Genomic DNA, 17,090 nt, shown 5'->3' on the forward strand with positions numbered 1-17,090 from the left:
TTATTCGTGATCTAGAACAACAGTGCCCAGGAGGACTTTCTATGATGATGGAAATGTTCTTTACCTATGCTGTCTGACATGGTAACCAGAAGCCCCATATAGTTATTGACCACTTGAAACATGACTGAGAAACTGAACTTTTAAAATATCTGTAATGTGGCTAGAGCTACACTGAACAGTGAAGTTCTGGAGTTCCACAAGTGTTAAGCACAATACTTGGTTAAGGCAGACATTGAAAATAATGCATTATGTATACTGCAAGCCACCAGGTAACTGGTCAGGTAAGTACAGGATATATTACAGTATCGAGGGGAACAGCATTACTTTATATATTCTAAAATCTAAGGAACTAAGATATATTTGGCCTCCCTGTATAGGAACTTAAAATGATCATCTTTGGCTGATTAGAAGAGGAAAAGGAATCCAAATCTGCCTCCATATGAGGAAAGTGAAGAGCTAGCTTACATCCATGGTTCTCAAAGTGTGTTCCCCAGATCAGCAGCATCGGCATCACCTAAGAAATGCCAAGTTCTCGTGTACCACCCCAGACCTAGACACTCAACAATCTGTATTTTATCAGACCCTCCATATGTTTCTGAAAAAATGCTGAAGTATGAGGACCGTTATATCAGGAAATGTGGGAGTAAATGGGAAGAAAAAGCCAGGAATGTCCAACTCTGCTCCAGCAGGTGTCAGAGTGCCTTAAAAAAGGAACAGTTGAAGGCCACAGGCTAAAGCTAGCCTCACTCTTACCATTTCCTTAATCACTTGAACTTCTTCACTTTTGGCAAGTGGTTTCATATAATGGAAAAAGAACATGGTTAAGAATTCTGGTCCCAGCCATTGCTGTGTGGTGCTTCCAAAGACAGGGGGTTCTGCCAAGGCGATGATTCTGAAGGAGGGGTGGACAGGAAAAATGGATCTAAGGGGGGGAAAAATAAAACAAACAAACATAATCATTCATATTAGAAATTAGGTCATGGGAGCTAAAGCCTAGGCAGTGATGACCCCATCATGTTGCTGTTAATATAGTCAAAGCTATTATCCAAAGAACAAGCTTTGAAAAAAATCAGGACATCCTAAGAACCTATTATTAACACAAAAAAAGAATCACCTACTGTTAAAATATGTTGGATTATTTCCACTGATGGTCTCCATGCCTTGCACAAACCACCGTTTGGGATATGCTGTTACATATCCAGCAAAATTTCTCCAAAGTCCCTCAGAACAAAATCCCCTCCAATTCACATTCATTACACAGCTTCCTTTTCTTTATTCAAAATCCCCTCAAAATCTCCTGTCTTGCAAGGAGCCCACTCTATGTAAATCGTAGAAAGACCAAGAAGTATGATCCAGGATGAGAAGGCTTTTTACAACACAGAAAATTTAAGCAGCACAGGGGCTGGATTAAATTTAAAATTTGCAATTGACAATAAGAATAGTCTTCAAAAAGTAGAGAAAATTCAACTTTTAGATCATTCACTCTTTTGTCATTTTTTAGGAAATATTGTGATTTTTTTAAAGTGATCTTTTATAAATCTCTGCTAGGGAATCTGACGATGTAAATATTCTAGGGGACACAGAGGAAGAAGATAAGACTTGCCTTGGTTTATGAAATGACTTAATATATTTTGGAGAAGGGACTAGACACCCCTTATCATGATCTAATCATGGGGTGATACTGTCAGTTCTTATGAACTGTACTCTAAACCCCAGTGGAAATACAACTTTAGAGGGTAGTATCATCCTTGTTATGTGAAAGAAGATATGAAACTCAAACACCTGCCAAGATCTTCACAAAAACAAAAATATAGGTACATAACTGGCATTTCTCCAGAAATGGAATACTCATTGCCATTAACTGTTATAATAGAAACCAATAGTTAAGTGCTTAGGCGGCTAGAATATCAGGAGGTAGGAAATGTGTGGAGAGAATCAGATAAGTACTCTGAAGATTTCAGATAAGACCATGTCCTCCCAATAAAACAGGTAGGTCCACGGACTCTCTGACCATGTGATCTGTACATTTAGAGGCCACTCCCTGATTTGTAAACCAGGGAAAAGCAGTTTTTGGAAATGGTCATATGAGAAAGGTCTAGAGGAATTCATGAAAGCTACCAGATATCATTTCATTTCTCCAGGTGGGAAAAAAAAATCCTTATTTACAGATATTCAAGCAGGGCATGGGAATGATCTGTCCAAAGGAGTTGTTCTGGGAAAACAGGAAAGAACAGCAGCATGAGCAGTGCCCGGAAGGCCTGAGGATAATATGATCACTGAGGACCGCCAGCAATTAGACAGTCACACAAGAGAACCTGGACACAGAGAATCCTGTCATCTAAAAGCTAAAAGGGAAGGTTATTCCATTTTCCACTCCTGCCAAGTGGTTTGCTACAATCCAGAAAACTCCTGCTTCGTGGCCCAACAACAGATGTTGGATTCATCCCTGCTCCTCCTCTTTCCTAGCTGGGACAAAAGAAGGTGGGAGAGACAGAGCTGCTTTTTTGTGCTTTCACTGCACAAAATTAAATCTGCAGATGCAGTTTCTTACTCAAGATAATGAGGGATACTAAATCAGGGAATAAACAAAGCCAAAATCCAACAAGTAAGCCAAAAGAGGAAGTCTAATTTATATCCTTCAACCAAAAGATCAGGAAGCAGGGACCACAGCTGAGCTGTGGATTTAGTACCAGAAGAGCAATTAACATGAGAACAAGCAACATGAGAGCAAGCTAGGGGGGTTGACTTTAAATAGGTGATGATCATTGCTTGGAACATACATTGTCTGTGGCTTGCTTTTTGGTATTGACTCTAGCTGGGTACACCCAAGTGAGCTGGCCCAATTTAAAGAGCGGCAGTTTCCGAGACTGTTGATGTATCAGACAGAGAAGTGTATACTGACTATGAAAACAGCCAGCAAACTACTGAATAACAGGATAAGGACCATTTTGTTGCTAGGTCACCCCAAAGGCTTCCTTACATATAAATAGGTCATATGGAAAGTCATTTCCTGATGGTGATAGGATCTCCACCTCTGAAAGCCGCTGAGTAGAGTACTCCTAAGGATCTGCCATGTACTTTCAGGTGCTTTAAGACACTGGTGTGTAATACAAAGGCTGAATACGTGGTAAATAGTTGAGAATTAGGAAACAAGCACTATCAAAAGTTAAAACTAAGATTAATGTTCATTTTACTACAATCTAACAACAACAAATAACAAATGAAACTAAAGATATGGCTTGACTGAGATAAATAACTATTTCATAAGAATTAAAGATGAGAAAAGCAAAGTGCTCTTTTAAAAAGATTTCAGGAATAGAAGTATTGGGGTCAACATGTTTGGGCACGTAAGTTTTAGAGAGAAAAGCACTTTCCACTGCTTCTTAGCGATAAGAAGGAATGAAGTATTGATATACATAACAACATGAAAGATCTCAAAATAAGTATGCTGAATAAAAGAAGTTAGATCAAAAAGAGTATATACTGTGTGATCCCATTTATATAAAGTTCTAGAAAATACAAGAGAAATCAAGTAACTTGAAGCAGAGTCTGAGGGTAGCAGAGGAGGGTGACAAGGGTCAAGAGAGAGAGGGATTACCAAGAGATCTGAGGATACTCTGGGGTGGTGGTCACAGATGTATTCATTATCCTGACTGTGATGATAGTTTCATAAGTATATATAAATATAAAAATTATCAAACTGTACACTATAAATATTCACAGTTTATTATATGTCATTATACGTCAAAAAAAGCTATTCATTTAATAAAAGAAGAAAGACTTCAGTAAAGTCTAATCTTTGGAAGGAAATTATACAGTACATTTTTGTCAAATGTGTATATTGAGAATGACATAGAAGGTTTTTATAAAGACATTAATCATAAACCAGAAGAGGATCTTGTAATTGGCTTTCTGTACTATAAGACTAGTGCTGAACCTACAGGCTATGTAGTTCTATCTACAGCCCATATTTCACCTTTTTTTCCCCGATGCAATGTAGCAAACTGCATGGGCACATTTCTTGCTCATCTTTATGGCACACGAGGTCTAGGGTGGTACTTGGATGACAGCAGATGCTAAATAACTAAATAAATATATTACTGTTGTTAAGAACCATCACAGCAAGAAACTTTTTGAAGACCTCTGATGTCAAGGACAATGGAGGTAATTGATAAGGACTGAGAATAATGATTTTCTACCCCAAAGCAGAGCAGCTCATCTAAATGAATTAATTTGTTAGAGAAGGTGCATCCTCTGTATCAAAAAGACAAAACCACAACATACAATAATAATTAGATTCTTTATAGACACAGAGTTTAGAACTTTTCCTTGACCATAAAAAAAAAAAAAACGGTAATTTTTCAAAATCAGAATCTGCTGAGAATCAAACACAAAGACGTGGGCAGAAAATCCTGGGTCTATCTTGAATTTAAAAATTTACGTGGCCTACATTGCTACTAAAAAGATGCTGAGGTTTCTGGGGAGGCAGAGAGAATGCTGAGATCCTACCTATCTTCTAACACAGGAGTAAAAATAAAAGGGTCTAGAGAAGCTAATCTATCAAGGATTACGCCCAACGTCCAGTTATGGTTCAATACCGATCTAGAAAAACTGGAGACTGTAAACCATTTTCGATGTTCACTCATAATTAATACTAATAAAATATTCAATAAAAATGCAAAACACCAGACTATATATAATTATAACTGAGAATAGGCCACTAATCTTTACTGCTTCCCTGAGATAACCATAAACCCTTTCTTGGCAAAACAAACTATTAGTAATGCACAGAAACTCTCAGCCCCCTCATCTAGGCTCTGACCGATGGCAGGAAGGGACATATTTAGCAGCTTATAGTATTTGTACTCTCCCTTTCCCCAAAGAAGTTTTTCTCATCAAAGGAAGCATTTCTATTTTGGTCCTTGTTTCCTGTGAGAAATGCAGGCATGGTGTCTGATGTGCATGGCCATCATGCTATTTCTAACCACCACGTCCACTGTATTCTTGGTGTCTTGCAGCAAGGGAAGGAAAGTTGCTAACATTTCTTACACCATATTTAAGAGCACATTAGCTATGTAGTTACTTGCGGACAATGCCTGCAGAGCATTCAGATCAAGACATATGATCTTCATGAAGAATTAGAATTAGAATACAACAGAGGTCAGCAAAGGAGTCAAGTACAATTCTTTAGAAACTGGGTTTCACACTATGAAGTTGACAGGCACAGTAACCCACTGCTAGTAGCTGTTAATTACTAGGCACTGTGGTATCAGAAACATTTGCTAGCTCAGAAGGTTGTCTAAAACTGGATTAATGGAATTACCTTTACCTTGAGTTTCCTAGAATTTATACTAGGTTAAGATTTACTCACTTGCCCAAAAACATTTGCTAAGTGGTCTACTATGTGCCAGGTGCTGTGATGTTAGAGACAAAGAGATGAAGTACAGAGCAACAATGTCCTGGCAACATTCAAGTCCTGGGTTGCAGTTATTTCCTGAGGTCCAACTGCATCCTTGCCTCTCCTTTGAACACATGATTTGCAAAAATTTACGGTTTTTTTGTTACCTGTAACTAAAGAAGTCTTGCTAAACACAAATATGAAAATTGGTCCTATCTGAAAAGAGACAGGTATCCAAATTTATCAAAGTGGGTCCAGAGGCAAAGATGCTCTTAAATCTGCCTTCCCTTCATTCTACATTGACTTTTCCTCTATCTCAAAATCCCCCAAGGAAACAAAGCATTCATAGCTAAGTTTGTTTAAAGGCTATCAGATATAATAATGATTTCACTGAACTTCAAGTCTGTGCTTAGGTAGAGAAATAAAGGGATAGATGATTCAGACGCTGAGTTTCTCATGTAGAATTCAAATACTAATGCCAAGAGTAACATGTTAGATATGCACAGCATATAGGATCAACTCACACTAGATAATGGGTCATATGACTTATAGGAACAACTCATGAAATAAATCAATTTCCTCACTGAGTACAAATTTCCCACTTTATACTATGCTGTATTCTTTTTGGTCAAACTGTCTTCTTCCTACCTAATAAACACAGGCTTGAAAGAAATACTGTCAATGGCATTAACATACTATAACCTACCCTATTATAACCTATTATGACCCTAAAAGAGAACATATTTATTCTCAGTAAGACAAAAATGGGCCACAAAATTAAATCAAGTTTAGCCAGGAAAAGATAAAGAAATTTACTAACAATCCACATCCATCAGAGTGAAGAAGATTCTGTAACATGACTCTTTAACAATGAAATAGAGAAAAACTGTTTATGTTCATAAGAAAATAAATAGCATGTTTCTCAGGCCAAAAAACAAACAAACCAAAAAACAAAAAAACAAAACAAAACAAAACAAAAAAGGAGGACTACTGATAAGGAAAGGAATTAGGATTTCAACTCGTAGAAATATTTCAGACAGAGAAGTATCAACTCCTAGACATTTTGCCCCTGAAAAGTCAATGAAGACAAAAGACAAACTGGCTGAACATAAGAGAGAAAATTAAAAGTTCAGCCCAAGAGGTTCAGCACCTAACAGATCAAAGTTGCAGAAGGAGAAACTGGAGGAAATGGGTAAGTGGGAGTGGACAGAGATCTAGCATGACATTTGTGCTGTAAGTATGAAGGACAGCAGGTCCGGATTAGGGCTAGTCAGGATGCACTACGAAAGACAAGATGGAAACCTGATAAAAGCCTGATGTGCCTGCACACGCCGAGAGGAGATTGAGACAAGAGGGGAAATATCTGGAATGAAAAAGTGATAAATACATGGAAAACAGGGTCATTTCCTCCTCTGTGTTCCCATAGCATTATTGTAGAGATCTCTGTTCTAACATTTAAAAGCTGCATTGTAATGGGCACCTGGGGGCTCAGTTGGTTAAGCATCTGACTCTTGGTTTTAGCTCAGGGCATGATCTCACAGTTTGTGAGTTCGCGCCCCACATTAGGCACCATGCTGACAGCGCAGAGCCTCCCTGGGATTCTCTCTCTCCCTCTCTCTCTGCCCCTCCCCTGCTTGCTCTGTCTCTCTCTCTCAAAAATAAACTTAAAAAAAAAAGCTGCATTGTAATTATTTACCTACATATCTGCCTCTCTTCATATGTATACAATCGATAACTCTAGGAAAAACAAAATGTATGCAAGACAGGAAAAACAACTGTATTTTACTAAATGACTCGACTGTATACAGTGCTTATACTGTGATAATAATGCAGACATTGAGTGAAGTTCTAAATACTGCAAGATAAAGAAGTATCAATGAAAGCACATTATGATATTGCAATAGTGATGTATGGGGACAGATAGTATCTACCTACGCTTATGGTGAACACAGCATAATATGGAAACTTGTGGAATCACTATGTTGGATACCTGAAACTAATGTAACATTGTGTGTCAACTGTACTACAAAAAAAAAAAAAAGTATATTATTTAGTGATATGGAGGTAAGTACCTTGAAGAAACAGCTCAGAGTAGAAGTAGTAGTCTCTGGGGTGTGGGAAATGGGAAAGTGTCTGAGGATCGATGAGAGGGGACTGGTATTTTTCGCCAGATGCCTTGAAAAACTATCTGGCTCAAGTTTCATGCATGGTTAACAATGACACAAAATTCAAACAAAAATAAAAAGTAAATGACAGAAACCAAGCAACACTCTTATGACTTGTTTCCACCTACTCGGAGAAACCTCTTGAGATAGAACTGAGCCTGGTTTGTATTCATGGGAGTGATGAAAATCAATAGTGATGAAGATAGGACACTTTGAGAAGGAAGTCCTAGTGACCAGTCTGAGCCACAACCTCAACACGATGTACAGGCCACTCTGTTCCTGAAATGGTTTTCATTTGTAAAACCGCTTGTGACCATCAGGGAGAACTTGGGTCCTTCTCAGGAAACAGGGCTGTCATTTCCTGGACATTTGACTACAAATACAAATGTTCCTGAAGTCCTAAGGGAGCCTGACAAGCAGGCTTGCTACTGCCCCACTGTTTTGATCCAGCTCCCTGAAAATACAAAATACAAAAGGTATGAAATGAGAGGAATGCTTAAAACTTACCTCCCTAGACACTCAACTAAACTATTCACTGGGCTAGAGGAGTTCAAGGATGTCTATCCTAGAAGCATAAATAGCTGTGTATAATCAAGTGCATTTTTTAATAACTTACACAGAAGCAGTAAGGAATTTAATATTTCCTCTCTATAAAAACTTCCAAGAAAATTTTTGAACAAAATTCTCCTTAAAACATAAACACAATAAGAAACACACTTAATTATCATTTGTAAAATTTTAACGTTTTCAGTATGTCAGCAAGCCCTTTGTGGGGAGGGGAAGCTTTAATTAAATAAGATTCAATTAAGTCACTACATATTTGCCAAGGTAGCAATCTCTAATTATGTCAAAATATCCATGGAAATGGAATGAGACAGAAAACTTATATTTGCCAAACCTCCTCTGAAGGAAAGTAGTGTGTAGTTGGAGGAAATGTTTTGAAATTTTTCAAACACACAGAAAATTTGAAAGAATAGAATATGAACACCCATACATCCTTTACCTAGGTTTCACCACTTATTAAGATTTTACCACTTTGTGTTCTTATTCCCACTTGTTCTTTCTGTGTGTGTGTGTGTTGTGTGCATGTACACACACGTACATGTCTTTTTCCCCCTGAAACGTCGGGAAGTAAGTCACCGACATTTTTTTACATTATCCCTTCAATATCTCAGTGTGCATCTCCTAAGAACAGGAATATTCTCCTTCATAGCCAGAATACCATTATGATATCTAAGAAAATTAATACTAATTCAATATGATATAGTATATATTTCAAATTTAACTTTCCCATTTGTCCCGAAGTATCTTTTATAGCTGTTTCCATTTATTTCCTGATTCAGGATCCGAGCAAGCCTCACACATAGCATTTGGTTGTGACATTTCTAGCAGGGAATATATAAATAAATAAGCCACAAAGGGTACATCTGTATCAGGTGGCTTACCTCAGTAATAACCCATCACTTCCTGGGAGGGAGGACCCAGTAAATTATGAGAGTTTTTTGTGTTGTTTTTGTTTTGTTTTTGTCTTGCTGAAGGGAAACAAAGTACGGGACAAAAACTGAGTCACCAGGACAATGAATAGGGGTTACCTTCTGAGCACTAAGCAGCTTATGAAGTGTTCAAACACTTAGGTGAAAGTTCGGCTGAGAGGGCAGAACATACCTTGGGTCGTAAACCCAAGTTTTAAGAAAGGCCAGATTATGAGCATGCCCAGGACAACAAACTATTAAATTCTTCGAAGTTAGCCTGGCTTGGCCCTCGGTTTAGAAGGATAATAAAAAGAAGGCACACTTGACCACAAGGACGAGGGCAGTGCACCCAACATTACCTCTTCCGCAGCTGCTTGTCAGACAGTTGTAGCTCCTCCTTTAAGCGCATATACCTGTCTTCTCTCAGCAGCCTGGAGCCATCGTACAGGCTTAGCTCCCGGTCGTGGATCAACCTAATGGGAGAGGCAAAAGTCAGGGAACAAATTCATCTGTTTTGAATGCTGAAGTTACAGGAGGTAGAATCAGCTAACATTTTAATCACGTCTATTCTTATGGGCAATGGAGTCTAACAATTTTGTTAGCGGCGCCTTTTGAAACTTCAAGTTGGCTAGTACTGCTGTACTTGGCAAAACTATTGGTTTCTGTGCTGGAGAGCGGTCGTCATGGTTATGAGATGTGGACAGTGGGGAGGAGAAGGACGAGGAGAAGCTGGAAAGGGGAAGGAGGAAGGAGATGCAAGGAAACAGCCGAATGAGCGACTCAGGACCATCAGGAGGTGCATATTAATGACCAAGGCAAGTGGTACATGCTCTGACTCTAATTTAAGTCTTTAAGGGATAGTATTTCCAAAAAATTTCTATCTTTGGAACTATAGGATTTTAAAATATCAAAGATCTTTATAATGAAATAACTGGTGCTGCTTTATCTACAAACTACGATGGTGACCTGACCATCCATAGCACCAAGAGCACTCCCTTCCAGATGTTGCAGAAGGTGAAAAGCACCAACCACTGAAGTCTCCTGAAGCCTGCATTACACTTGGCCCACAAGGACCTCCACTCGGTGAACACCAAGGAGAGGGGAGACTGCATAACGCAGGGGTCAGGAGCATGGACAGCAGACTCAAGTCAGATCTGTGTTCAAATCCAGCTCGGCACCTTATAAGCTGCCTGGGGAGGGGGAGAACTGCTACTCCATCTCTCTAAATTTTTCTCTTTTATAAAATTAGGGCGATAATACCAACCTCCTAGTATCGCTGTGAAAAGTAAACACCTAATGTAAGGCAGACGCTATGACAGTTGTTGTCAATCTTGGCAGCACATTAGAATCCCCTAGGAAGGGTTTGAAAATGCCCATTTCCGGGCCTCACCCTGGATCAATTATATATGAATTTGAGGAGGCAGAGCTCAGGCCTCAGTAGTTTTAAAGCCCCATCCCTGGAAGGTGCTTACGGCTGAGAACCTGAGAAGCACTGGCCTGGCACAATGCCCAGTACAGAGTAAGCACTCATAGCCACTCTTCTTAAGCGCTTGGCCTAAGGGCAAGGGATAACCAATAAAAGGAGAGGGCTATTATTTTGTTTGTGTCTGTATTTATCCGTTCAGAAGAAAAAAAAAAATACTGTAAATCTATGGAATATTTATGGCAAATCACTGAAAGGTTGTGATTATTATTTTCAAATGCTCTCAAACCTAATTAGGACTAACAATGTTTTTGGAAAGTTTTGTAAAATTTATTTATTTTGAGAGAGAGTGAGAGTGCAAGTGGGGAGAGAGTGGGGAGAGAGAATCTGTGGTGTCAGCGCAGAGCCTGATGTGGGGCTTGAATTCGTGATCCAGGAGATGATGACCTGAGCCGAAATCAAGAGTCGGACACTCAACCAACTGAGCCACCCAGGCACCCTTATTTTTGGAATTTTTAATTATACTCAGGATGTGACAAAAAATTTTGAATATTTAGTTGGGGAAATGGCTTATGCCATAGTTAAAAAAAATCTACAAATGACAGAATCAAGACAGAATAAACAAAAAGTTGGTATCATTCATCTTCTTAAATAACGGGATAGACATATTTCCCATGAAAGTTACACATGAAGTTTTCTCTTAACATTACACTCTAAAGAAGTTAATTAGAAATGTTTTCCCCACCTAAAGGGAAATAAGGAAACAATAGTTACATAAATGTTCAAGTTTATAACCACAAAGTGAGTTTTCTAGTCTATATAAAATATCATCAAACACCTATTACACATTTTATATAAGGAACTACCCTTTCTCTCTCAAAAAAAAATCCAACATGACCAACGAATAATTTAGATCTATGATTCATAAGGAGTTTCTAAACAGTGAAGCAGTGACTGACAAATCGTAGAAACTTCAGCTGTGTAACTTATTGCATGTATCAACCAGCATATACGAAGTCTTTCAAAATTACTACCTGACAGCTTTTTTTTTTGCACTCTTATACAGAGACTGCTGCTCTGACAGTGGTTTTTCCCAAAATGTTCATTATTTGAAGTTTCGCTACTGTTTACAACGAAGAAACATCTTCTGTTCTGGGTGGTTACAGAATTAAGTTTCTCAGTCTCTACATAACCCAGTTTAAAAAGACTGATAGAGTCCCCACCCACTGTTTCCATGGTGTGTTTTTCTGTGTGTGTGTGACTCACGCAAACCTTTGCAATACAGCGAGTGTGCCGGCGTTGACGCGGTGAATGCCATCCAAGAGGACAAGCTTTCCTTCCAGAGCGGCATTCACAAGGGGTGAGGACCGCCAAGCAGTGTCTCCATTGGGAAGAGTGTATCTCTGCTGTAGCAGATCACGTGCTGTCATATCCTGGAACCAAGTGCCACCACCCACCAAAGAAAATGCAGAATTAGTTTTGAAACTAAGGTTGGTGGCTTACTTAGCTATAGAGTCAGGTACCTCTCTGAACATAACATTCCACACTCTAACTGGGAAGTCGTCTTCTCCAATTCAGTAAAGAGTGAGATATCCAAAAGCTTCTCCTGGTTATTTGAGGTTGGTCCTGTTACTCATCCACATAACATAGTAAGAGTGAGGGCTCTTCCCCCTCTCCTTCTTATTAAGCATTTTCCCCCTCCCTTGAAATGTTCATTTGGCTCATTTAGATGGCATTCATTTCCACTTGACTGTAATGAAATTCAATTCAATCAGCTTTATTTTTGCAGGGATCAAAATGTGTGGATTCCTTTTTAAGAAGTAGAGGCCATACAAACTCAATGGGAGGCGATGCTTATCAATAATGTGCATTGTCTTATAGTTAAAGTCTCCTGAAAAACCATGCTAGGAACCCATCACAATGACTCAGTGTATTTAAAGAGGTCTGAAAATGGAGGAAGCCAAGGAGGACAGTCGTTAGATGAGGTACAGGAATTGACAAACAATAGCATGGCACTCACAAGCAAGTCTTCAAAGCACACACGCAACGCGCTTGTGTTAAAGCAGTGTAACAGATTTAAGCAAACTATAATAGCAGTGGCATATAAATGTCTGCTTACTTTAAAAAATTCGAGGTGCCATGTAACATGAATAATTTTTTCTTACATGTATTAATGGTGAAGATAATAGTTTGCTTTCTGTTATCACCTTCAGATAACTTTTGTGCAACTTATAGCAAACAAAATTTCAACTTTTACAATCGATTTTATCCTGAAACTTAAAGTCTTTTGTAAATTCTTTGATATCCGACTCCAGTTTCAAGAAGACAGAAAACTAATACATTTGCTTATATTCACAATGGCAACAGATCTACACCGAAGCCAAGATGAAAATGTAAGTATTCATCATTTCAGTTTTCTCACTATCAAAAAAGTACTGACTTAGGAAGTGTGAATAGGCCTATACTGAATCATAAAAGCACCTGAGAACAGTAACATTCAAACTCACCAAGTCCCCATAGGCCTAAAGGTCTGGCTTTGACACCTTATCAAAATTTGGCTTAGCTCATTAATTTCATTTAATTCTTCAACTATGAATTTTAAGTTCTATGCAAATTATATGAGCATGGCATTCTATGCGGCCAGTGATAGTTGCAATAGTCAATACTAAATTGATCACCATCGTCAGCATTTACTGAGACGGTTCAGAGTGAGAATGAGATCACTCCTACCCATGGGTATGCCATGTAAGAACAAGAAATGGATAAAAATAGGACAAATCAAAATAAATCATTGTGGGTCATTTTCATAATCAAATTCTGAAAAACAACCAAATACACAAATAAATCTTTCTAAAATTAATATAAAATAGGTAAATTCAAAAAAATTCTTGGCAATAATTATTTCAGAAAAATATTCACTACAGAGTTACATCATGTATTGTTCTAGAGAATAAAACAAACAGAAAACATGTCTTAGCACAGTACTTCTAAGTCAAAGATATATATCAGAAATAGCTGGGGGAAATTTTGGAAAATACATAAGCATAAGCATAAGCCCCTCTCACCCTGAAGATCTGGATTCAGCAGATCCAAGGTGGGGCTCACCACCTTGTAACATTACCTTATAATGTTTAATTAAACATTAATTACATGGTAACTTAAATGCCCCCTCAAGTGGGAAACTGCTTTAAAATAGAAACATTGACTCAATGTGAAAGTCTGTCTCATCCTATTTATTTATACCCCTTTCTTATTCTAGTAGGAATTATGAGATTATACAAGGACGTACAAAATGTGTAGCAAAAGAGTATAAATTAAGAGGTGAAAAAAATGAAAGAAAAAAAAGGAAGGAGTAGGCCTTGTTTCCTTCAGGTGTTCCTATTGGTATTCAGAGGGGATGAAGAGAGCATCCCATTGATACTATATTTTTAAAGGAATGGATGGGTGTTAATTTTGAAAATGCCAGCTTCATATTGCAAATAGATGGTATCCTGACCCATCTGAGCTCTTGAGTCTTTTTGCGTGGGCCCAGGAAAAGGAGGTGAGGAATGGGACGGTGCCATGGGATGTTCAGACTCCTAAGTGGCTGAGGCTGGCAACTGGTAACTTTTTTTTTTTTTTAATTTCAGTAGAGAAAATTCCTTACTGTCATACCAAGATACCCTCAATCACCATTCTGTGAACGCTACAAAAAAGAACTGCTTCATTTGATGAGGATTCCAAAATACTTTCACATCTTGTTAATTCATTCAATGCCTACCAAAACTTGCCTCGTTCAAATGAGTAAATATTTACCAGTAAGACAGCCATCGCTGACTGAAGTAAAACAAGATTATTTGCTGCTACATAAGGAGCAGTCATAGATCAACAGAGCTCAGTGCTGCTAATGCCAGCCAGCCACAACTACAGACCAGAAATACTCTCCCTTTCTTCAATCCTTACAGGAGTAAAAAAATGGAAAACACTTGGCATTTCTTGGAAGACTAGCTCACTTCAGTTTTACCACCTAAACTCTCTTACACTACTATGCAAAAAAAGAGTCATTCTTCACTTCTAGTATGACTTCGCATTAAAATAAAAATCCTCCTGAGAAAGAGAAGAAAACATTCCTTTTAATACAAGTTTCTACTTTTCATAATTAAAAGCCTGTACTGGGAGAAAAGAGGGAGATTCCAGCTTTTCCTTAAAGAGATAATTGTCCCCACTTTCCATGATAGGAGTTAAAATCAGAAATTATTTTTGATTGTGCAAGAGTGCAAGAACACCAAAATAAAGCTGAATTTTCATCCAACTCAAACTAATCAAACCTAATTATATTGATAGGCTTTTTTTCAGCATAGTCTGAATTGCTCAGTGATATGAATTAACTTCAACAACAGGCTAATCTCTAAAATAGAGTAACAGCATTTTCAAGTGTTCCTGTCAATAGAATATTTGGATTTTAGTACCGTGAAATTGTTATAATATCTGTATTTATTTTAACATATACTGGGTCATGAAATTGTTGAAAATATATCATTTCTTTATTCTTCCTGCCTACTCACACATCCCCAAAGCAAGTGGAAGGCCAAAATTAAAAAAAGAAAATGTGCTTGCTCCATATGATTATTTTGAAGGTACACTAATAAAAACCAAAAAAAGATGCATATCCCAGTTTTTGCATATATTTTTCTTATCCTTGAAACTTTTGAACTTAAGAGAATAAAAATAGTACTAATGATATCATAGAGCCCGGACCATTTCCTCTTTCTGCATTTCCTTAAAAATTTTAAAACAACAGGACATGAAATCCAGTTCCTTTAGAGCTACCATTGTCTAACCTTCAACACTTCACCTTCTCATTCAGATTCCTGGAAAACATCCGTATATCTCTTAAGATTCTGGGTCACTTGAAATTTTGCTTTTTTTTATTAATAATTTTGCTCTTTTCATTTTTCAGTAGGGAAAAACCCTACTGAAAAAAAAGTTTTATTACAATGAGAAGCATAACTGCATGAAATGTATCATAAAACATAGATCTGAACCCTAAGGCAATTATATGCCTTAAGGTTTTTAGCACCTTTGAATGATATATGCTAATTTTCTGACATTTCCTTGAGAGACCTGGATGTAAGTCACTAGTTAGATGGAATAAGTTCCAAAAGCATCTGTGTGTCAAGGAGCTAGAATAAGACTAGAATTACTTGTCCAAGGCATCATATCATTCAGAAAGATATATAAAAATATTATAGTAAATTTTCAGCATATAGAGGAATTTGAGCTTTCTTCCTTTTTCTCTTTCTTTCTCCCTTCTTTCCTTCTTTCCTCTTTTCTTTCTTTCTTTCTTTCTTTCTTTCTTTCTTTCTTTCTTTCTTTCTTTCTTTCAGAAAGGGAGACACAGTGTGAGCAGGGAAGGGGCAGAGAGAGAGGGAGACACAGAATCTGAAGCAGGCTCCAGGCTCTGAGCTGTCAGCACAGAGCCCAATGCAGGGCTTGAACTCAAAAACCGTGAGATCATGACCTGAGCCAAAGTCAGATGCTTAACGAGCTAAGCCACCCAGGAGCCCAAAGTTACCTGTCTTGAAATGCAAATATGGATAATCAAGTAAAATTTTACAGTAAAAAGCATATGTAATTTTTCTGATGGAAAATTTAAATTATTGCAAATGTAGTATTCAAAGCATATATAGAATATGGCTTTAATTAGATTAAAAATACACGTTTCCACCACATATATGAACCCAGAATTTCAGAAAGGTTTAAAAGTTGGCTTGCAAAAATATGTATGATGTATGTTATAAAATCTGAAATAAGTGGATACAGAAAACTAAACAAGGGAAGATGAAATGAAGAAAGGTAAAGATAATACACAAAGCATGCATTGTAAGAAGAATCTAAAATGCGGATCTAATCTTTTTAATATCTAACACACACACAAAACAAGTGACATAAAAAAAAGTTATGTAAGTCCTAATAACCATAGCACTGACACCAAAAAGAAGCGGTACTATAATTCTTGGTGATGAGACAGAGGAAAATTTCTTCCATGGGTCAGGTCATCATATAAAGAACAACATGTTAAGAACTTAAAAATAGAAATAACAATAATTATAGCCACCAGTACTTATGGAGAGCTTACTAGGTGCCAAGAACTGTACATAAATTAACTTGTGTAATCTTATAACCCTCAGAGATAAGAACAATTATTGCCTTTATCGTACAGATGAAGTAACTAAGGTATGAAGAGGTTAGCTCACCCGATCAAGGACACGCAGCTAATAAGCAGAGGAGCTAGGTTGTCCTCAAAAATATTACAATAAATATCAGTGAAAGAAGTTCCACAGAGAAGGGGCTAGTTTGGATTGATCAGTACATGGATATATTGCAGAGATAATATAAGAACGTAGCAACTGTACACCTCTCAGGCTACCTACCCTCCACAAACGCTGCTTCTCAATCAAGTTCTTTGAGAAGAGTCAGAAATTGGTGACTGTGATGTTTCCACACCCCAAGATGTCCCTAAACACAGCTAGTCTACACTGTTGTTTAAAAATATCTTTGAATACATGTATAAAAGATTATAATAAAGATGTTTTAGTTAACAGTAATTACATAATTCTTCACTTTCTTATTTCTGAATCAAAAATATAAAC

At 37.6% G+C, this 17,090-nt stretch overlaps 1 protein-coding gene across 2 annotated transcripts in view; it reads right to left on the reverse strand.

Annotated features, from left to right (window-relative positions):
- VWA8 (von Willebrand factor A domain containing 8) overlaps positions 1-17,090 on the reverse strand; it is a 365,498-nt gene that overhangs the window by 230,554 nt on the left and 117,854 nt on the right. For both annotated transcript variants that reach the window (XR_009611412.3, XM_060637082.3), the window contains exons 13-15: positions 11,731-11,891; positions 9,395-9,508; positions 754-922 (exon numbers count right to left, since the gene is read on the reverse strand). Coding sequence is in view for 1 of the 2 variants with exons in the window: in XM_060637082.3 (XP_060493065.3) it covers positions 754-922; positions 9,395-9,508; positions 11,731-11,891 (444 nt within the window). In the remaining variant the exon portion in view is untranslated. The remainder of the gene's footprint in view (positions 1-753; positions 923-9,394; positions 9,509-11,730; positions 11,892-17,090) is intronic.

The sequence above is a fragment of the Panthera onca genome, chromosome A1, assembly GCF_046562875.1.
Source record: "Panthera onca isolate mPanOnc1 chromosome A1, mPanOnc1 haplotype 2, whole genome shotgun sequence".
Taxonomy (NCBI): Eukaryota; Metazoa; Chordata; class Mammalia; order Carnivora; family Felidae; genus Panthera; species Panthera onca.